General features: G+C 39.9%; 2 protein-coding genes and 2 pseudogenes across 6 annotated transcripts; all 4 read left to right on the forward strand.

Moving 5' to 3' along the window:
- The first annotated feature begins 211 nt into the window (after positions 1-211).
- On the forward strand, positions 212-1878 carry LOC126582164 (36.4 kDa proline-rich protein-like). Of its 5 annotated transcripts, none has more exons than XM_050246180.1 (2): positions 212-1157; positions 1194-1878. In XM_050246180.1, the coding sequence occupies exons 1-2, from the start codon at positions 287-289 to the stop codon at positions 1652-1654; spliced, it is 1332 nt and encodes a 443-aa protein (XP_050102137.1). In that variant the 5' UTR covers positions 212-286; the 3' UTR covers positions 1655-1878. The 5 variants fall into 5 exon arrangements, with proteins under 5 accessions (XP_050102137.1, XP_050102135.1, XP_050102136.1 ...); XM_050246178.1 differs by having other exon boundaries at positions 212-668; positions 702-1878; XM_050246179.1 differs by having other exon boundaries at positions 212-635; positions 669-1878.
- A 5010-nt stretch (positions 1879-6888) lies between these two features.
- LOC126634125 (small polypeptide DEVIL 3-like) lies at positions 6889-7040 on the forward strand (annotated as a pseudogene).
- Positions 7041-12878: 5838 nt separating this feature from the next.
- On the forward strand, positions 12879-13750 carry LOC126634124 (proteasome subunit alpha type-4-like; annotated as a pseudogene).
- A 3283-nt stretch (positions 13751-17033) lies between these two features.
- Positions 17034-18517, forward strand: LOC126633698 (probable leucine-rich repeat receptor-like protein kinase At1g35710). Its single transcript, XM_050304272.1, has one exon. It carries the CDS (start codon positions 17113-17115, stop codon positions 18358-18360), a length of 1248 nt encoding a protein of 415 aa, XP_050160229.1. The 5' UTR covers positions 17034-17112; the 3' UTR covers positions 18361-18517.
- The last annotated feature ends 4178 nt before the right edge of the window (positions 18518-22695 follow it).

The raw sequence follows: 22695 nt of genomic DNA on the forward strand, positions 1-22695 counted from the left end.
GTCAATGAGTGATGACAATTTGGCAAATTAAATATACACAAATTAGTAATTTTATATATGCAGTTGGTACGACAAAGAAAGGAGCAGGAGTATCTCTCTCTGTCTCTCTCTCTCTCTGTCTCTCTCTCTCTCTCTCTCTCTCTCTCTCTCTCTCACACACACACTGTCAAGCACACACACTAAGCGCGTTAAACTCTCTATAAAGGCATTTGCTTGGTATTGGGTTTCAATATCTAGTTTTGTACCCAGCTCTCTTGAGGGTTGTGGAGTGTAGCTAGTATTGAACATGGAGATCAATTATGCTCTGGCATTGCTCTTAGTCCTCATTCTCAACTTGGGTAGTTTGCTCACTTCTCTTGCTAACTCCTATTGCCCACCACCAACATACCCTCCAGTTCCTCACTTGCCACCCAAACACCCTCCCCATGTAACTCCACCCTTCCACCCTAAACCACCAAAGAAGCCACCACCATATGTCAAACCACCTCATGCAAAGCCTCCTCCTCATGTACCAATCAAACCCCCTCATGTTAAACCACCCATTGTAAAACCACCTCCTTATCCGAAACCTCCAGTTGCCAAACCACCTCCCCATCCCAAACCTCCTGTTGTCAAACCACCTCCCCATCCCAAACCTCCTGTTGTCAAACCACCTCCCTATCCCAAACCTCCTGTTGTCAAACCACCTCACTATCCCAAACCTCCTGTTGTCAAACCACCTCCCCATCCCAAACCTCCTGTTGTCAAGCCTCCAGTTGTCAAACCACCTCCCCATCCCAAACCACCAGTTGTACTGCCTCCACCATATACCCCGAAGCCCCCGGTTGTCCTGCCTCCACCATATACCCCGAAGCCCCCGGTTGTGCTGCCTCCACCATATACCCCGAAGCCCCCGGTTGTACTGCCTCCACCATATACCCCGAAGCCCCCGGTTGTACTGCCTCCACCATATACCCCGAAGCCCCCCGTTGTACTGCCTCCACCATATACCCCGAAGCCCCCCGTTGTACTGCCTCCACCATATACCCCGAAGCCCCCGGTTGTACTGCCTCCACCATATACCCCGAAGCCCCCGGTTGTCCTGCCTCCACCATATACCCCGAAGCCCCCGGTTGTACTGCCTCCACCATATACCCCGAAGCCTCCAGTTGTACTGCCTCCACCATATACCCCCAAGCCCCCAGTTGTACTGCCTCCACCATATACCCCCAAGCCCCCAGTTGTACTGCCTCCACCTTCACCACCTGTTGTAGTGCCAAGCCCACCATCAACACCAACCCCAACCCCAGTTGTCCCGGTGAAGCCTCCTCCACCCACTGAAACACCATGCCCTCCTCCACCACCAAAGGTAGTACCACCCCCAACATCACCACCTCCAAAGTCGCCACCGAAGGACACGTGCCCCATCGACACCTTAAAGTTGGGAGCTTGTGTAGATGTGCTGGGTGGACTTATCCACATTGGAATTGGGAGCAGTGCCAAAGATGCATGTTGTCCGGTGCTTCAGGGACTGGTGGACTTGGACGCTGCTATTTGCCTTTGCACCACGATCAAGGCTAAGCTTCTCAATATCAACCTCATCATCCCCATTGCTCTTCAGGTGCTCATTGATTGTGGGAAGACACCTCCCTCTGGATTCCAGTGTCCTGCATAGGTGATCATCATGTCATATTCCTAAATCACAGTTAGTGGTTGTTAATCATGTCGTCATTTAGCAATATGTGGCGCCACCTAGCCAATAATAGCATGTCAAAGCGTGGAAGTAAAAACTGCTTCTTAAGGATAAATATCTGTAATTTGGTTTTGTTTTGCTTATTTGAAGAGTGTATCAGGTGGATCGAAACACTGGTAATTAATTAAGTCATGTTAATTTGGTGAGCTGTGGATGTTTCTATTTTGGAATGTTATAACTTGAGCTTAAAGAACTTGATTAATTCACTGTTAATCTGGTTTTCTCTGTAGAATGACTTGGATGGAACCACCGTAGTGTTTCGGTCTATTAATATGATAAAAACTCGTACATAATATTATATTATTATATCGAAACGCTAATAACATAGCAATGTAGGTTCCTAGCTCTCCCTTGTCGGTCGCTATGTAAAGTGTGTTTGCAGGTGCACGTGATTGTGTACGGAGGAGGATTGTCTGCCCTCCAAGTTTCGGTGTCCTTCCATGCCCTCCTGTTTTGTGTGGTCACGGTTAAGCCACGTTAATATTTTATATTATTTTTTTATAGAGATAATAAAATAAAAATGAATAATAATATAAAATATTAACGTGGTTTAACTGTGACCACACAATCAGGAGGGCATGGGAGGGCACGGGAACTTGGAGGGCAGACAATCCTCCTCCATTGTGTACTGCATTATTGAGTTACTTTTTGACTGCATTCGTACCTAAAGATACAGTAGGAAGAAACTATCAACGTCAAGTGCCACATGCATGTCGATGCATGCATGCATGCAATACATATGTCAACAACTTTCTTAGGTCCTGCTGAATCACATGCACCAAATCCAAAGGGGAATCGGAATAATATTCTTTCGATGTTTCAATTATTTGATCAATTTATCCCAAAAAAACATGTTAGCGATCATATGATCGAGATCGACCACCATATCGACAATTTAGAGAGAGAAGAAGAATTTTAAAAAAATTAATGAAAAGAATGTGAAAATTTTTAGTTTTAACGATAAGGACAAAATAAAATGTAAAGTGAATAGCATCAGAATTGATTTTTGAATATAAAAATATGATTTTTCTTTTAAATAAACAATATTAAAAATTTTTCATTAAAATTTCTATAAAAAAAATGATATGTCCTCACCTAACTTTCAATAGTGTTACTAAAACATTTCAAGTTCCAATTCAATTACTTCTGATGAGCAATGTTTGTCTCACATGCTGCCATGCAATACCAAACTCTCTACCGAAAGGAATCTTCTTTGCGAGGATTCTGAATATCATCATATCGTATATGTTTATTGTATATTGTGTGATCAATTTTTATCAAATACAGTTTATATTTAATTTAAAATAAAAAATTTAAAATAATTTATATACAATAAATGTACGACATGAGTACAGAGAGAATTTGGAATGAAAAGAATCATCGTTCTACAAAAAGCACTTAATGTCACTCCTACAGTCTCAAATAATCTTTTTATATAACGGAGTGAATGTGGGGTATTATCTGTCGTTGAACCCAATAACAAATAAATCCCCTCGTTGAAATTTTGTTTGACTCTTATATTAGTTTAAGACAAATGAAAGAAAAAGACCTTTAATAATTGACACAAACCAAAACCAATGCTAATAAATTTATGGATAAATTTATCGAGCCCACCAAAATTTTCCTATTATTTATCTCATTCATCCCTACTATATATGTATGTATGTAGTCAAATATCTGAATGAATAAGGTATTGAGTTTTTACCTATATGTCTTGAGTTCGAAACACCTTCCACCCTTAAATTATTGTAATAGTTTCAAACTTTCTTCCTTATCTTAATAATAATATTTGTATTAAAGAAAAAAAAACCACAATCCCTACTATATCTTCTCATGTTTTTATCAAAATTTCAAAAACATGCTTGAATATTATGGGTTGCATATGAACCAACATTTGGGCTACCCACGTCAAACAGGCCCATATTTATCCCCATCGTTTTGCCCAAATTTTCACGAAAGCCCTTGCTCCAGAGCAAACAAAGTGAGACCTTTGGTTACTTCTTGAGGAAGAAGACGACGAAGAACTGAAGAAGAAAGAGGGAGCTGAGCCGAATAGGCGGCAAAGCTATAAAATTTCTTTGACTATCTGCACGAACGGAGCGTGAGCGAATCTGGGTAAGATTCGCATTCACCAACGATCGTTGATAAGACCCAATTCTCAATTTCCTCAATCAACCTGCAAGTAGCACAAAAAAGCTATGGAAGTAGAGGGAAGGAGAGATGAAGGAGCAGAGCTCGAAATATTTTTGTATTTAATTTCTTTGTTGTAAATTCTGATCTCCCTTTTACATCCAAAACATGAGCTTATATAAGTTTCCACTAAAACAAATTGCCAGCTGGCAATAACTAATCACTCCCTAATACTCATATTTAGTCTGCTATTACATCACTAATTGTGATCGAAATATAGGATCATAACAATACTTCCCCCTTGAAGAACAACCTTGTCCTCAAGGTTGAAAATTGAAAAACTTATTTGAACGAGCAGAAACTAAGGAGTCTTGCAACAGAAGGGAAGCTGCAGGGAATGCAAATACAATCTGCAGGTAGCTCACAACTTGAGGAGATGAGCCTGACAGCAACCCTGAGCTGGTTATGGCAGCTCCCCATAACTTGGTAAGTGAGCACTTGTTACTTGTAGCCTTTTCATAAATTTCGACCCACGATATCATTTCAATTTCCATGCTAGTTGCCAAAAAGCATGCAACAACATCAAATGGAGAAAATGGGCAAACTCCCAGGGAACCTGCCAGAAGATTCTCAACCAATGCATCTACTATAGCAATTGGACCATTGCCAAGAATTATAGCCTTAGAGATGGTTCTGAGCTTGATATCCTCGAGAGCAAGACGAGAGGTCTGATTGAGAAGAGACTGTCGAAGATTAACTATCCTCTTCTTAGGTCCAACACACCATTCAATGTAGCCATCCTTCACCACACCACAGTGAGGGAAGCCACCCATGGGAGTGATGTCTTTCTCAGTCATATTCCCCTCGAGGAAGCATATCTCATAGCCTTTTTCAGTGATACCGGGACCACCTAATGTCTGATTGTCATAAAACTCCATTTTCTGAAATAAGCTAATGGATGGGACCAGCCTATATAAGATATTGAAAACTGCCATTCTTTCTGAATCATTGAAATCATTGAACTTTAAACCTTCATAAGCAACACCGATATTATGCATGGAAGATTTAGAGGGCCTGAGCAAACCTAAAGCTTCAACCATGTCCTTTATCACCTCTGTTAAGGTGTATAGTTGGCATTTGAATACATAAGGTGGCTGAGTAGTATCAAGTTCCAAAAATTTAAACAGCTCATTTTGCCAACTTACATTCACGGTAAGACAAATATACAAAGACCATGCAAAGACAAATGTGATGTACATACTTCCTGAAGAACAGGCAAAGAAATAACACCAGCAACAACCAAATGAAATTACACCAGCAGCAACCAATACATTGATGTGTGCCATATTGTCTAACAAAATTACTTTCAGCTTATGACAGACTTTGCAGATACCTTCATAATCGTACAACCATGCATATACACTAGCACCATCAACTCTTAGATTTGGCCTGAATACTATTACCTCTTCACTACCAAAAGTGAGCATCCGAATACGTCTGCCAGTTTTCTTATGATGCAACTCCAACAATACCAAAATCCATTTTTTACCAATCACATAAGAGAAAACATGATGGCTTACACAATGTTGCTCAGGTACAGTCACATATGGTGTTGTCCGAGATTTCCATTGCTCCTTGAAATGCATTCTGTTTGTACCATACTTAGGGCATCCGTATTTAGATCTCGTATAAATACTCGGATGACTTAAATGTAATTATGTAATAAAGGAATGGGCAAATATGTAATAAGTAAGGAGTCCTTATTCTATAAAAGGACCCCCCACCCTCACAATTAAGGAGGCCAATTCCTAAGCCTCCTTACATCCCCTAAGCTCTAAGCTATCTCAAAGCTCTCACTCTCATATTCAGAGCTCTCTCTCCCTCATAAATACAATATCAGTGTGGACGTAGCCCAAACCTTGGGGTGAACCACGATACATCTTGTGTTATTTATATTTCTTGTAGATTCACGGTCGGATTTACGTTGTTCCAAGACCTCCGGTTTTGTGCATCAACATTTGGCCCCGTCTGTGGGAATCGATACAAAAAAACTATGTCAGTTCTCTTTCATTTTTTCACCTCCACCATGGATCTGCAAAATCTGCAAAAACCCAACAACCCAAAGTTTTCCCGGAAAAACCCAAGAAACCAGTCCCATATCTCTATCTCTCTTACTCTCCGCAACTTCCACAGCACACATTCTAAACCATCTCTACTCTCTCTCCATGCCCGTTGCTTCCTTCACACGTACATCTTGTCATCTATAAACCATAGCTTTTCTGCATTTTAATTCACAACTCCGACGTCGATTTCTTCTCCAGAAATCTAGATTCTTCGATAATATGGCCGCCAAAAAGAGTGTGTGCGTGTGCTTCGCCGTAATTTTCATCTCGTCGGTTCTGGTTTCCGGCGCCGAAGCATTTACATTCCTAGATTCAGGTGGACTACTTCAAACCCTATTCCTAGCAAACGGTCTCTCAGCTGACCATCCTCACTCGGCCGGACCGCCACCGCTAGATTCCTCAAAAACTCGATTCCAAATCCTTCGAATCGCAGATCTAAACCTACCGTCAATCCGAATCTCTCATGCGCTGCAATGGCGAAACTGAAACAATAGCGACTGAAAGCATAAAAGTCTCCAAGCTCAGCTGAATAGCTTGTGTGGAGCTCCAATGGCGGTAGACGATGAACTCCCTCAAAGCCTGTGGCGTGGCAGTAAGGAGGTCGATATGGTTTTTGAGAGGCTGGAAAAAGAGTATGAGGGCATGCAAGGAGGTCGATATAGCAGGACTGAAGCTAGATGAAGAAACAAAGTCTCAAATGTTGTTGCAATTAGAGGAAGAAAAAACGCTGCTCCTGGTGCCACAACGTCCCTGCACAATTGAAAATTGACGGATATGTAAGTTTCAATTCTTACAAGTAACTGGAATATGAATTCATTGCTAATAGCGCTTACCAGTGGCGTGTCAACTTCAACAAATATGGAGCTTAGATTGAACTCCCAGTCAAGTTCACATATATGAGATATGAAACTTAGCAGTTCAGGCATGGAAACTGATCAGTCCAGCAAGAAAAATAGTGTTTCATGCAAAAGGCTTGGGGGTATCTTAGACAACAGAAAGGAAGGCTCTACATCATTAGGAGATGTGTAATCATGCTTCTCTGCTGGCACGACTAATTTTCCACCCACCAAGTCTTCAACATTTGTAGTTTGTTCAAAATGTGAAAATATCAAAGCAGCATAAATTTGAAGATGCAGAAGATGATCACCGTGATCAGATTAAGTAGACCACAACCGCCAGGTTTGATATTCACAGTCAAACTTTGGCCAGAAAGCTACCGGAGTCCGATTCAAGCAGGCTACAAGTGTTCACATTTCTTATGAGAACAATAACATGGATAAGCAGCAGGAGGAACCCACTTTGAAAACTGGCAGCGCACAGACAGACAGAGACAGAGACGCAGTGGAAAGCAAAAGGGCAAAGAGAAAAAGAAAAAGAAAAAGGATGAGTGATGGGCACGACCAGGCTGTTCAAGAAAAGCAAGTGGTTTGCAAACAAAAGATACCTTACAAAGCAACATAGGTGGACAGAGAAGGAGCGGGGAGGAAAGCATAAGCAAGGAATAAACATCCCACCAGAATGATGTGATTTACTTTTCTTGTTTTTTTTAATGATGTAATTTATTTTTCTTATCTTTCGGAGACATCTGTATAAACTTCATCAGAGAGTAATAAAAAAAAACGGCAAGCCCAAAATAATGGGCTGCAATGTTATGTAGAGGGCGAAGGCCCATATGCCCAAAAGAGCCAGGCCCTATGGCTCCAAATTTATTCGGCACCCTGCCGCTATTATCACCAACCAGGTGATCAAAAATATGCCCAGTACTCCAAAATTATTCGGCAACCTGCCGCTATTATCACCAACCAGGTGATCAAAAGTACATCCACTACTCCAAAACTATACATGAGTATTACTCATGTCAATCATACATAAACATTTCATGAGCATCACTCATGTCAATCATACATAAACATTCATGACCATCATTCATGTCAACATTCATGACCATCATTCATGTCAACATTCATGAGCATCACTCATGTCAACATTCATGAGCATCACTTATGTCAACATTCATGAGCATCACTCATGTCAACATCCATGAGCATCACTCATGTCAATCAACATAAACATTCATGAGCATCACTTATGTCAATCAGCTTCAAAAGCTTCATTACAGAGCTCTAGCTTCAAAAGCTTCATTTACAAAAGCTCTAGCTTCAAAAGTTTCATTTACAGAGCTTCAGCTTTAAAAGCTTCATTTACAAAAGCTCTAGCTTCAAAAGCTTCATTTACAGAGCTCTAGCTTCAAAAGCTTCATTTACAAAAGCTCTAGCTTCAAAAGCTTCATTTACAGAGCTCCCGCTTCAAAGCTTCACTTGCAAAGCTTCACCTACAAAGCTTTAGTGCAGGGTATACAAATACCACTTCCGAACAACCGCCACTTTGGCCCATACATGGATTCAATTTGAAGTCTCCAGCCAACAGACTCTATTGACCGAAGACTTGAGAGACTACACTATACACTATATATTGGGCCTCAACTGGGCCTCATAAAAAAATACTTGGGGGACTTAGCCCATCACTTATGTATTGAGGAGCGAGCCCTTATTTTATAAAAGGGACTCCCTTACTTTCATTAGAGAGCACTCATTCTTCATGTACTGAGGAGCGATCCCTTATTTTATAAAATGGACTCCCTCACTATCATTAGAAAGCATCGCCGCCTACTGAGCAACCGCCTCGCCACGAGCATCAACTCTAGCCCATCATTTATGTATTGAGGAGCGAGCCCTTATTCTATAAAAGGGACTCCCTCACCTTCAACACCACAAGCCGAACCAACCAAGGCAACATAAGCCACAAGCAAAGCAGCCTCGCAACATGTGCTACTTCTAGTTGAGCATCATTTCAGGTTGAGCACCACCTCATATCGAGTATTAGTCCTAGACGACATCTAGTTACTTCGGCCCATACATGGACTGAATTTCAAGTTTCCAGCCAAAAGACTCTCTTGACTGAAGACTTGGGGGACTACTGTTTGTACCATACTTAGGGCCTTCGTATTTAAATCTCGTATAAATACTCGGGGGACTTAAATGTAATTATGTAATAAAGGAATGGGCAAATATGTAATAAGTGAGGAGTCCTTATTCTATAAAAGGACCCCTCACCCTCACAATTAAGGAGGCCAATTCCTAAGCCTCCTCACATCCCCTAAGCTCTAAGCTCTCTCAAAGCTCTCACTCTCATATTCAGAGCTCTCTCTCTCCCTCAGAAATACAATATCAGTGTGGACGTAGCCCAAACCTTGGGGTCAACCACGATACATCTTGTGTTATTTACATTTCTTGCAGATTCACGGTCGGATTTACGTTGTTCCAAGACCTCCAGTTTTGTGCCTCAACACATTCCATAAACCAAGAAAAATAAGATTGAAGCAATAGTTGTTCCATCCTCTTGCAAAAGAAGCTTGAACTCAATCTCTAAATTCAGGAGACTTGTTAAACTGTTGGCAACCATGGAAATGATTTCCTTGATTTTGAAATGATCATTTCTGTGTTTATGGCTGAGTATTGCAAACACTTCCTCTTCTTGTCTAAAATGTCCATCTTGAAGCCCTTTCAAGTTAGCATATTCTTTCAAGAGCCAGATCATGGTTGTAACAATTTGCACTAGCAAGAGCACAATTTGACCAAAAACACAATTGTTACATGCTTCTGTAATATTTGTAGCAAGTTCCAGACCCTTGTAGCAGACCACTTCCTGAGACAACGTAGGGTTTAGAGTGTTGGAAAAGATACGGAGTCTGTTATCATTCTTACTTTTCTGAACAAATATCGATACATATAGGTTATTCCCTTTACTGATTGTATCATTGAGAGCACTAGCAGCTGCCATATCTGAGTCCTCTTTGCCAAACTGATCAAATCTGAAACCTTTTCTCTTCCCATTTTCTTCTAATACCTTAAAAGATAGGAGAATGCAGGGCCTCTCCATCAACCATATTGTATAATTCCTTTTATTGAACTTGTTCCTCTTATTGAGGACAACCCTTTGATAAGATATATTGTCACAAAGATCAGTTAGAGTGTGACACCAACCCGGTTGCTGGAAAATTTGGTCATTCGCTAGAAAACAGCATCAAGGTGTACACCAACCCTATTACACAATTCCTGATTCAATTTTGAAAACAAGCTGGTGAAAATAGAATAGTCATGCTGGGAAATGGCCATGACTGTGAATGCACAGATGTGTAACAGTGATAAGCAGATGAACTGCTTGATAGCATTGATATGACCCAAAGTCCCATTCTTCTCAGTGAAACTAGCTGCAAGATCTTTAGGTAAATAACGACAAACGAATACAACAATATCCAAAGCTTCCAGGTTGCTACTCAATGACATATTATCCCTATTATGCCTCTTAGACATATCATCAAACAGATGCAATGCATAGAAAATTTTCTTCACCAATTTACCCACAAGATACCAATTAACTCATCCAAATTTATCTTTCAAGTATGCACCATAGTAATCAGTCAAAAGAGAATGGAATTTAGCCTTTGGAGTTGTTGAAATGATACTCAAATTAAGAACTACCTCAGGTCTAGTTTTCGTAGTATTGGAGAACGAGTGCTTAAGGAGTAGCTACGGAGCAGATATCATCGTCTTCGATTTCGGAAGCAATATTGTAGATGCAGCGGAGTTGTTCGAGTGTGGCTTGACGGCCGAATTTGCCAGTGCTCGCAACATCGGTGAAGATGAGAGCAATGGTAGAATAGAATTGGTGTGGATTGTCGACGAAATTCGCAGTGGGTTGCCGTCTCCGTTCTGAGGTTTTTGGTGACCGACCTCGATCGATTTAGCTTCCTCGGAACACATCGAGGCTGGATCAGAATCTCCCTCGACGTTGAGAGCCAAGTCACAGTGTAACTAAGCAAGGTCACTACGGATTTCTACGAGGACAGGATTCATAGCCTTATGAATGGCGGTGAGTGCAGAATCCATAGCTTCACGGATCGCAGCACGCGTCGAAGCTTTGAAGGAGTCGATTGCAGCTGAGAGGAGCGCATCCATGGCAAGAAGACGGGTCGAGTGGGCGTGCACAAGAGGGAAACCAGGATTCGAGAAGGATGATACCATTGATAAGACCCAATTCTCAATTCCCTTAATCAATCTGTAAGTAGCACAAGAAAGCTATGGAAGATGAGGGAAGGAAAGATGAAGGAGCAGAGCTCCAAATATTTTTGTATTTAATTTCTTTGTTGTAAATTCTGATCTCCCTTTTACATCCAAAGCATGAGCTTATATAAGTTTCCACTAAAACAAATTGCCAGCTGGCAATAACTAATCACTCTCGGACTCGTTTGGCAGCTCGGACTGTACTGACTATTTCTGTCGGATAGGATAAATAGCCACCGGATAGTACTGACTAAATTAGTCGGGCGTTTGGTGCAGTATCGGACTAATGATCGTATTATTTATACTGTGTTTGGTACTGAACCGGATAAGAAAATGGAAGAAAAAAAATCAAAGGGTACAACAACCAAGTTATCTCATAGCAACTTTCCAATTGAGCAAAAGAGAAGAACATGTTAATCCTCCAAAACTCTGATGACACCAGTGCAAAGAGACAACAAAAACCTCACCCATTGTGAAGGCTCTTCTACCCCACCCCCCTTAAAATGTCAAAAATCCTCATGTTCCTCTCCACCCGTAAACCCCACAAAGCAGCCATCCTGCAGCAGCCCCTCAGCAGTCTAGCCTTATTACCTCTACCAAAAGCATCCAGACTTTTACTAATCAGTGATTGGAACCCTTCTGAAATTTACCCAACTCATTACAGCCTGTCCAAATAATAAGAATCACAAATTTAAAGCTCCTAGACAGTGGACAACAAATGATCTCCATCATCTCCTTTCCTTTCACACATGATACACCAAATAGGAGAAGACGGCAACTAGGTCTCCTTTTCCGAAGCAAATCAGAAATGTTCACCCTCAACAAGCCAACTCAAATCAATAACTTTTTAGCTGCACACCAGAGTCTTCCTCTATATGCAAAAGTTGAAGAACGTGACCAGAAATCTTGAATTCGAGCACCATAATTGAAAATCCAGAAGCAAAAAGATGGAGAAGATGAAAACCCAGAAGCAAAAAATTGAAAACCCATAATTGAAAACCTAGAAACACCATAATTGAAAACCTGGGTTTCGTCTGCCCAGCTACCTTTTCTTCCTTCTTGGGCTCCTCCGTCGCCGGAGCCTCTGCTGGCAGTTGGGAATGAGGGAGAGACAGAGCAGCAATACCTTGGTGGAGAGAGTTCGCGTTGGGTAGGAACAGAGAGGGTCGAAGAGAAGGAGCGCGAACCCGACTAATTATACCAACCTATTGGTGAGGATTGCTAAGCGGGTGCAGAGTGTATTAAAATGGTGGGCCCGGATTATTTAATCCGGTGCCTATTTAATCCAAATGGCCACCAAACACCGTACACCGTATTATTAGTAGTATCCGGTGCCTTATACGGTGTGCCAAACATGACCTAATACTCATATTTAGTCTGCTATTACATCACTAATTGCGATCGAAATATAGGATCATAACAATCGTTTTTTCAATTAGTTTCTGAGAAATTTCTCAAATGTCGACAGCTTCATTGTAATTCGCTGGTTGGTACCTCTGATTATCGTGCATTTTAATGTTTGTTAATCCATTCATCTGTTCGGTGATATTAATGTTGTAATTTTTTTATCTGGGTTCTGATGTTCTTAGTATTTCAAATATGCATTTGCCGAATTGATGATATTTAGTAATTTTGTATGTTAGATTGAAGAAGAATACTTGCCGAAATTGTATTCATATTTTGATTTCTGGGATTCCCTTGTTCTTCCTTTTCGAATTCGAATTCAATTTCCGGGTGTTCTTACTATAAATTTCGATGTTTACTTCACAGTTGTAATCAAAGATGTCTAGGAGATATGATAGCCGGACAACAATCTTTTCCCCTGAGGGTCGTCTCTACCAAGTTGAGTATGCAATGGAGGCCATTGGGAATGCGGGTAGCAATAGGAAGACTGTCGAAAGACGGGGTTGTCTTGGTTGGTGAGAAGAAAGTCACATCCAAACTCCTCCAATCCTCAACTTCCACTGAGAAAATGTACATGATTGATGACCATGTCGCTTGTGCTGTGGCTGGCATAATGTCTGATGCCAACATTCTGATAAACACCGCTCGGGTCCAAGCTCAGCGCTACATGTTTGCATATCAGGAACCGATGCCTGTTGAGTAGCTTGTTCAATCTCTTTGTGATACCAAGCAGGGGTACACACAGTTTGGTGGTCTCTGGCCATTTGGTGTTTCATTTTTGTTCGCTGGTTGGGACAAGAATTACTGTTTCCAGCTCTACATGAGTGATCCGAGCGGAAACTATGCCGGCTGGAAAGCTGCTGTGATTGGGGCTAACAACCAAGCTGCACAGTCAATGCTTAAGCAGGATTACAAGGATGATATGACTAGGGAAGAGGGAGTCGAGCTAGCGCTGAAGGTGCTCAGTAAAACCATGGATAGCACAAGTCTCACCCCAGAGAAGCTTGAATTGGCTGAGGTATTTCTCTCACCTTCTCGAAAAGTGAAATATCAAGTTAGTCCGCCTGCATCTTTGAGTAAGTTGTTGGAGAAGGTTGGGGTTAACCAGCCAGCTCCCGAGGATTCGTAAGCTTTTTCTGCATTTTGTCCTGACCTTTATAATCTTAGGGAAAGTTTGAAGTTTGTGCTGTTTGACACATGATGTGATTTGTTTTTTTTTTAAGTTTGTTCTATCATATTATCACGTGTTTAAATTGCCTGCATTCTACTAATTTTTGCATCTTTCTTTGGGTTGATTGTTGCAATAGGCTTAGATGGTGTAGTCACAGCTGCTTAGCAGATTGATTCCGGTACTAGATGTGCAAACTTCTATTGGTTTTGAGTGGATTAGGGTTGAAAACAAACGAAGAGGATTCTAATATGAGAAAGTTATGGCAGAATGTGTTTACAGAATGTTGTCTAGTCAGATATGTCGGAACTTGAGAAGAATGTTTAGTGTGCTTGTGCTACTGCTAACCTATGCTAGGGAAGGATTTGTAGCACAATAAATGTCAGTTTGTTTGTTCGATCATAGGTATGATGGTGATCGGTGTCCAAAACCAGCAGATGTCATGGAATCTGCAACTATAGTTATCTGCCATATGTGTGTTGATTAATGTTTAGAAAGTAAGAGCATTGCCTTAGATGTCTCATGTTGATCATTAAGGAAAGAGGCAAACAATCTCGGTTTCGAAACTCTCTGATGATTTCCTTGAAGAAAGACTCACCCCATGCAGTTTTAGCCATCTATACTTCTCATTCCCACCAGCATCCAAGCCTTTGAAGGCTGCTGAAATATATACAGTTAGGCCTAGCCCAAGGTTTTCCTCACTTCAAGACTACAGCAGGATAAAACGTAGGCCCAAAATCCTTTAAAGTGACCAAGAAGATAAAGCCTATATTATACATATATCCCTCTTTAAGACGTACACCGTCTCATGGAGAAAGACTTGTATTTTACGGGTTTTTGTTCACCATGACCACCAATACAAGGTAATGTGTAAGTCTCTCCTCCCTGCGGCCTTGTACATGAACCCGTTCCATGTAGTTCTTTCTCTGTTTCAAGGTCCAAAACCCATTTTCCATCTCAAATTTGGGGGAAAATTCCATATGTTTTACTGTCAGCTGGCTCCATAAGCTTGTTATGAAAGGAATCTTTGTACTATGGCGGCCATTTCTCCATGTGCTTTTACTAAATCATGTGTGATAACATGGGTGGACGACATAATTGACACAGTTTCTCACTCACTTCCCATTTCCTAAGGCCTTTGGACCATTGCCAATTTGGCATGGGTCGTCTGCCTTTTCTAAAACCCAGAATTAGCCAACCAAAAGTATTTTAATTTACGAAAAAAGATATTCAAATTTGAGTGTAAGAGTACGAGAGAGCGGGTACACTGCTCTGACTTTTACTTGTAAACACTTCTTTTCTTCTACATATATAATTTTTTATCTTGTATCTTATGGTTCGTGTGTGATTTGGGATTTTGTGCAAGCATCGTAGGTGCGGTGGGCTGCTCTCGTGTGTCGGAGATTAGGATTTCCTTTTGTTGCTTTGTTTCTTATGCTAGGCATAACTGCATAAGCTTGGTTGGGCCTCCCTAAATATTTTGGGTTGTTGCTCACTTTTTGATTTAGCTCTTTATTGTTTGTACTTATTTTCTTAATTAATGAATGTTCTCCTGACCAAAAAAATAATAATATATATATATATATATATAGATGTATTTTGGGGCATTCCGCATGCTCTACAGTCAACATTTTTGCAGCCTTTAAAACCCACGTACTGAACCTACTCACTCAATGCTCACTCCAGTCTCTCACCTTCTTCCCATTTCCTAAAGCCTTTGGACCATTACCAATTTGGCATGGGTCGTCTGCCTTTTCTAAAACCCAGAATCATCCAACCAAAAGTATTTTAATTTACTTAAAAGAGATTCAAATTTGAGTAAACACTTCCTTTCTTCTACATATATTTTCTTTGATCTTGTATCATTTTCGCAGCATCTGCATTTACTATTAGTGTCCTCACCTTTTAAATGTTGACTGATTAAATTAGTAACTAGTGGAGCATCTTTCCAGCAGTGGCGTCACGAAGCTCCATCTCACCTCTGTCTCTGGATCTCTCTCTATATCTATATCCAGTGCTTTTTTTAATGCTCATAAACAATGCGTCATCTATACTACATATGTATGTACCAAAATATTAAGAATAGACTGTCGAGAGTTATTCTTTATTGCAAAGACTCACTGTTTCGCATGCGTATATAAGTTACTTTTATATATGTGTCATACTGTGATTTGTAAATAAGAATATATGAATCTTTGCATGTAAGAAGTCATTCTTCATTGCAAAGAACTCACAATGTGGCATGCTTGTGCATAACGCAAGCATATTGCTTTTATGTACGTATCATACTACAATTTATGATTTGCAAGTAAAGAGAAACTGTCATGCAGTTTCCGTTACAATTACTTATATATTTTGTCATGTATGCCTTGTTGCAATTGAAAGGTTGCTCCTTTGTGATCGAAATGTTACAAGTTCAATTCGTGGAAACAACCTCGTTATAAAACAAGAGAACAACTGCATACGATAAACGTTCCCCTCTTTTATGTGTTTGAGTATTAGAGCATGCATGCATAGTTTGACCAGTATTAGAACATGCATGCTTTTGAATCTAAAGACATCCTTTTAATTTATAACCCGATTGGGCAGCAGTTGTGAGTTTATAACCTAATATCTGGTTTTCTGTTAAGCCTTTGTCATCATTCGCCATTCAGTAAACCAAGTCTCCAGATGTGTAGAATCTGTGTAAGTAGGTGATTTAACTAGGTTTAGTCAGTAATTAACTAATTTCATCACACACAAAAAAACGTCAGTGATTAACTAACATCTCTAGATATTATCTTAATGTATATTTTGATGGTGGCCAATGGGTAACGGTTGAAGGATATAACTATTGATTGGGATGTGGGAAAAATGTTGCTTCCTTTCTTGCATTATTTTTCATGATATCCATTTGGATGATCTAATACAACGAAATGGATAATATCTAAAATGCTGGATCTTCGTATACGTGATTACTATGGAGATGCGACCATCAAACTGTTATAAAGTATTAGCGTTGTCTATCCTCATAATGTAAGTATGAGTAGTGTATCTTTCGATTAAGGTAAAATTTGAAGTATCAGTCATATCGTTTTCTATTTTTCAAATTAGAACATCATGTTTTGGCGTGATTATCTTCATATCTACTCTTGACTCCAACTTATGTGGCTACTTCAAAATTTGTCTGTAAATCAAACCTAAAACTTCATAATGAAAATAAGTATCACTAGACCGTACTAAGTTGACTATAAGTCAAGTCAAGAAATTAGCCACAACAAAAAACAAAAACAAAAACAAAAAGTCAAGAAGGTGACCCAAATAAATAGCGTTGGGGCCATACCATATTACGCCACCCAACGGTTATATTATATCATCTCACACTCCCACCATATATTACATTACATGAACCCGCACCAATTTTAACTCTCGGCGGTCTTTTTCTTGTCACCCATGGCCAAACCACACTCTCACTCCTCACTCCCACTCTCGCTACTACTCCTCTCACTCATCCTCACTCCTTCCGTCCAACAAACTCACAAAATCTCCACCGTCGATCTCCGCGCCCTGATCGCCATAAAAAACTCCTTCACCGACGTCCCCTCCCGCCGCGGCTCCCCCGCCGCATTCTTCTCCACCTGGAACTTCTCCGCCCCCGACCCCTGCTCCACATTCACCGGCCTCACGTGTGCCTCCGGCCGCGTCACCACCCTCACCCTCGGCACTGGCCTTTCCGACTCTCCTGGTCTCGCTGGTTCGCTCCCGCCCTCCATCGCCGACCTCACCGAGTTGACTCAGCTCATTCTCTTCCCCGGAATCGTCACCGGTCCTATTCCCTTCCAGCTAGACCGGCTCGCCAGCCTCCGAGTCATCTCCCTCACCAACAACCGCCTCACCGGCCCGATACCTCAGTCCCTCTCTCTCCTCCCCAACCTCCACACCCTCGACCTCAGCTACAACCGCCTCGCCGGACCAATTCCGCCGGGTCTGACCCGTTTACCCAAGCTCAAGGTCCTCATCCTCGCCTCCAATTCCCTCTCCGGCGAGGTCCCCTACGAAGTGTCGTCCCAGCTCCTTCACCTGGACTTAAAACGCAACGGCCTCACCGGCCCGTTGCCGCCTTCTCTCCCGACGACTCTCCGCTACGTGTCGCTCTCTGAAAACGACATGTCAGGCCCCATCGGCTCCGTCTTCGACTCGCTCGCCGATTTAGTCCACCTAGATCTCGGGTCCAACCGTTTCGGTGGGCCCCTCCCTCAAACTCTGTTCCGCACGAACCTCCAGTCCCTCCTGTTGCAACGGAACAATCTCTCCGGGTGGGTCCCGCCAGCAGGGTCCCAGCCGCCATCGTACGGCGAGGGTTCGATCGTGGATTTGAGCCACAACGTCATAACGGGTGAGCTGTCGCCGATCCTGGCGGGTGTTGAGAGCTTGTATTTGAACAACAACCGTCTGATCGGGACGGTACCGAGGGAGTACGTTAAGAGCGTGTACGTGGGGATCACCAAAACGTTGTACCTGCAACACAATTACATTTACCGGTTCGCGGTGGAGCCCGGGTCGATGTTGCCCGATACGGTGTCGTTGTGCTTAAGTTACAACTGCATGGTGCCGCCGGCGGGGATGGAGGCGTGCCCGGCCAACGCGGGAACGGATCTGTCGCGGCCGGCGTCGCAGTGCTCGGTGTTTAACTACGGCTAATGTGGAGAACTGATGATTTAGCTACTATAATTAGGGAGGTTTGAGCAACTTATTAACATTATTAATTCGTTTGTCTTAATATAGTTACAGATTTGTATTTTCCACGTTGGTATTTGTAAATAGTAAAAAGAAAAATATTATGTTCGTTTTACTTTTAGAGTGATGTTATTCCCATCCTAATATCTTATCTTCCCACCCATCTTTTAATGAAAATTTTAATTACAAATTTGTCCATTTACAAAAAGATTGATAAGGACATTAATTATCTTGTTTTGCTTAATTAAAAAAAAAATTAGGTTGGGCATGGGAGACAATTTGTCTACCTTAAACCCTAACTTATATTTTCATCCCCTTTCATTGAGAGAAGGTAAAAAAATAGCAATGGACTTCGAAGATGACGCTTCTATGGAAGAGTTAGAAGATTATGTTTCCATTGAAAATGTAGAATAATAATTTGTGTGTATGTCATTTGAATTTGTCCATCGTATTTTTAAATTTGTTCTTGTCGAATTCTTTTGAATTTGGATACCTCTGTCGTTTCTATTTGAATTGCAGACCTTAGTGGTTTTCATTTATATATTATTTGTTATATTTTTTAAGAGACAATTTTATAATTTCATATGCACGTATATATTAAAGGTTATTTTGGGAATAATAGTGAGTGAGAAAATAGCATTTTAATTTTTTTACTTTTTAAGGTGGGTGAGATTATAACATTGGTGGAAAAATAAGATAATATGATAAGTCTAGTAACTCTTTACTTTTATTAATTAATTATCGTGCCTGAGATTTGAATTTAAAATTGAATTTGACGTGCCTTTTACTTTTAAATTTGTTGCTGAGTACAATGTAATTAGCCTTCCATGTGCAACCAAAAATTCCGAGTGATTATTGGAGTAGGATTCTCTCCCCTCTTTTTGTTTTCTTTCCTTCCCTCCTCTTCTATTTGAACGATCACGGTTAAGTCACGTCAACAAATTAATTTTTTATAGCAATAGAAATAATAAATATGAGAATGTGAGAGGAGATGATGGAAGGGGATGGAAAGAAGATAAGAGAGAATCCTAGTCTGTGATTATTAGGTGACAAATAAGTTGTTACATTTTGTGATCAATAATTAGCTGACACATTAACTGTCACATTTTAATATGTTAATACTTATTTGAACAAGACTTGACTGCTGAATTGTTCAGCGAAGTTAATTCCTACTTATTTCTTCAATATTTAAAATATATTTTATGTATAAATTCTCACTCTTTAACGAAGAAGACAAAACATGAAAGAAAATAATATGTGATATAATATATTTATAACCCATAACGGATTGACGACGTGATGTGACGTGCCGTGGCAAATGTACTTTTTTTAACCATTGACATGCCATGTATGTATTTTCAAGATTATTGTGACAAGACACCCAAGGAATCATGTATATATTTTCATTCATGCAAGGGAGGGGGTAAGTATAAATACAAATATTAATGGGGCTAATAATAATATTCGTAAATGTTTGTCGTGAGAGGTGTGAGGCAGCCAAACCAAGTGCATAATTGAAGTTTGTCACGCACCAAACGGATCTCGGCATGCCAAAGCAGCTCCTTTGTGGTCCACATATCACATATCACATATCCATGCATGCACGTCACCTAGAGGCCAGAGGTCCAATGCAAAACCCAACATTAATTCACTACTCCACGAGGTACGCCAACGATCTTGTTGTTGCGTGTTTGTGGCGGATTCAGAATTTTAGTCAATAATTTATTACGCGTAGAGTGTAGTTGGAGAAAGCACCTGACCAAGATGAGCCGCATAGCAACCAAATATAGTATGGCCCATTCCCTTGTGAGATTTATGATCGCCCAGCTAGTCATGTTGCACTACCCGTCGATGGTGTTTTTGCACCAATATATACAAGTTTATAAGAAATGCTAACGTTAGTCGTGCATGACACGTGAGTGACTCATTTTCTTTATATTGATGGCTGAATCCAAGTGTTGTGGTAGCCTTTTTTCCCCAAGTTTGTGAATCCACTCAATTGGTATAAGGGAGTAGGAATATTCCCTTTTATTCTCATTCCCTTCCTTTCCCTTCTCTCACACTTTGCTTTGTGTCTTTTTGTCCTCATAAAATGTTCAATATAAAATGCTTACGTGGCTTAATCGCAATTGTTCAAGTATGAAGGGAGATAATGGTGAGATTAGGAGAGAAGATAATTCTCCTCTTGGTATAAGGGCCACAAGAAAGATAGGTCCTTATCAAGTAGTATGTTTTCAGTGTGTTGATGGTTGGGCCATGAGATATATCTCTAAGGGGTATCCCAAATCAATAAGGCCATCTCCAACCGAAGGGTCCAAATGGCTAGAGGGCCGAAAATAGCCCGAAAACCGTCTCCAACCGAGGGTTAGGCCAGAGGGCTCTGGAATCTGGGAAGGCCCCATGGAATCGGAGAGGGCTGGAAGGCTGGTTGCATGCAGCCAGCCAGCCAGTCCGGGGCTGACCATTTTTTTTTAATGTTTTGTTATTTCTGTCAGTTATAGCCGACAAGAATACATTATATTACTTAATATAAATGTATTATTGTCGGTTATAACCGACAGTAATACATTTATACTAAATAATATCAATGTATTCCTGTCGGTTATAACCGACATGATTTCTTAAGAAAAAATTCAAATGCAATAGCTAGTAGCCGTTGCATTTGATTTTTTATTTTTTTTTTACAGTTTTATTATTATTTTTTATTTACAAAAGTTTTCATATAACTTCTATTTTTTCCTATAACGTTTATTTTACAAATTTGTTTCATATTTTTTTTAAATTCCATTTTTTCCTAAAACTTCTATTTCACAAAATTTGTTTCATTTTATTTTAAGTTGTAGTTTTTAAATAATAACTTATGTTTGGCCTTATGGCCCTCTGGCTCACGGTTGGAGACGATTTTTTGTGACAGGGCTAAAACGAGCCCTCTAGTCCTCGGTTGAAGACGGAGGCAAATATGGTCATGTATTGTTCATTAAAATATTAAGGTCATCTCCAACCGATGGCTCGCCAGAGGGCTCGTTTTAGCCCTCTGGCCCTCAAAGATTTTCCAAGATATTAATATTTTAATAAACAGTACATAGCCATATTTGCCTCCGTCTCCAACCAAGGGCCAGAGGGCTCGTTTTAGCCCTGTCACAAAAAACCGTCTCCAACCGAGGGCCATAGGGCCAAACATAATGATGTCTTGCATCATATTACACGATATGATAGTGGAGGATGAGCGAGATGGGTATATTGATGGAGAGTCCGATGACAATCAGGAAGATCCAAATAGGTTAAGAAGGGCTCGTGCAAAAATATATGATAAGCCTAATTTGCCTTTCAATCCAAGAATTGGTAGTATCTCTATAGATGAGTACATGAGGCGTTATAGAATGATACGTTCTCGTGCCACAAACAAGTACCTACAACAAGATCTTGTTGCACATCTTTGGGCCCAAAGAAGCATGGAGTAGGCATTTACATTTTATGTTTTTAAATGTTTTTTAAAATGTTGTTTAAGTTTCTATTTGTATAATTTTTATGTTGGTTAATGTTATTTAATGTTGTTTCATATTGTTTAATGTTGTTTCATGTTACTTAATTTAATTTAATGTTGTATAATGACTTAGAAAGTTATAGGAAAAAAATATGAAACAAATTTTGTGAAATAGAAGTTATAGGAAAAAAAAATGGAATTTAAAAAAAAAATATATGAAACAAATTTTGTGAAATAGAAGTTATAGGAAAAAAATGGAATTTAAAAAAATATATAAAATAAATTTTGTGAAATATAAGTTATAGGAAAAACATGGAATTTAAAAAATATGAAATAAATTTTGTGAAATATAAGTTATAGGAAAAACATGGAATTTAAAAAATATGAAATAAATTTTGTGAAATAGAAGTTATAGGAGAAAAAATGGAATATAAAACAAATATTGTGAAATAGAAGTTATAGGAAAAAAATGGAATTTAAAAAAAATATATGAAACAAATTTTGTGAAATAGAAGTTATAGGAAAAAAATGGAATTTTAAAAAAATATGAACCAAATTTTGAAAATATAAGTTATAGAAAAAAAGTTATAGGAAGTTATAGAAAGAAAAAAAAGGTTTAAATTCATAAAAAAAAAAAAAAATTGAATACAACGGCTAGTGACTGGCTAGCCGTTTGAATTCAAATTAGAATTCAAATTAGTGTCAGTTTTAACCGACACTGTTAAAACTGATATTATATTAACATTGCTATTAGTGTCGGTTATAACCGACACTAATAATATAGTGTATATTATTTCTGTCGGCTATAACCGACA

The sequence above is a fragment of the Malus sylvestris genome, chromosome 9 (genome assembly GCF_916048215.2).
Source record: "Malus sylvestris chromosome 9, drMalSylv7.2, whole genome shotgun sequence".
Classification (NCBI taxonomy): Eukaryota; Viridiplantae; Streptophyta; class Magnoliopsida; order Rosales; family Rosaceae; genus Malus; species Malus sylvestris.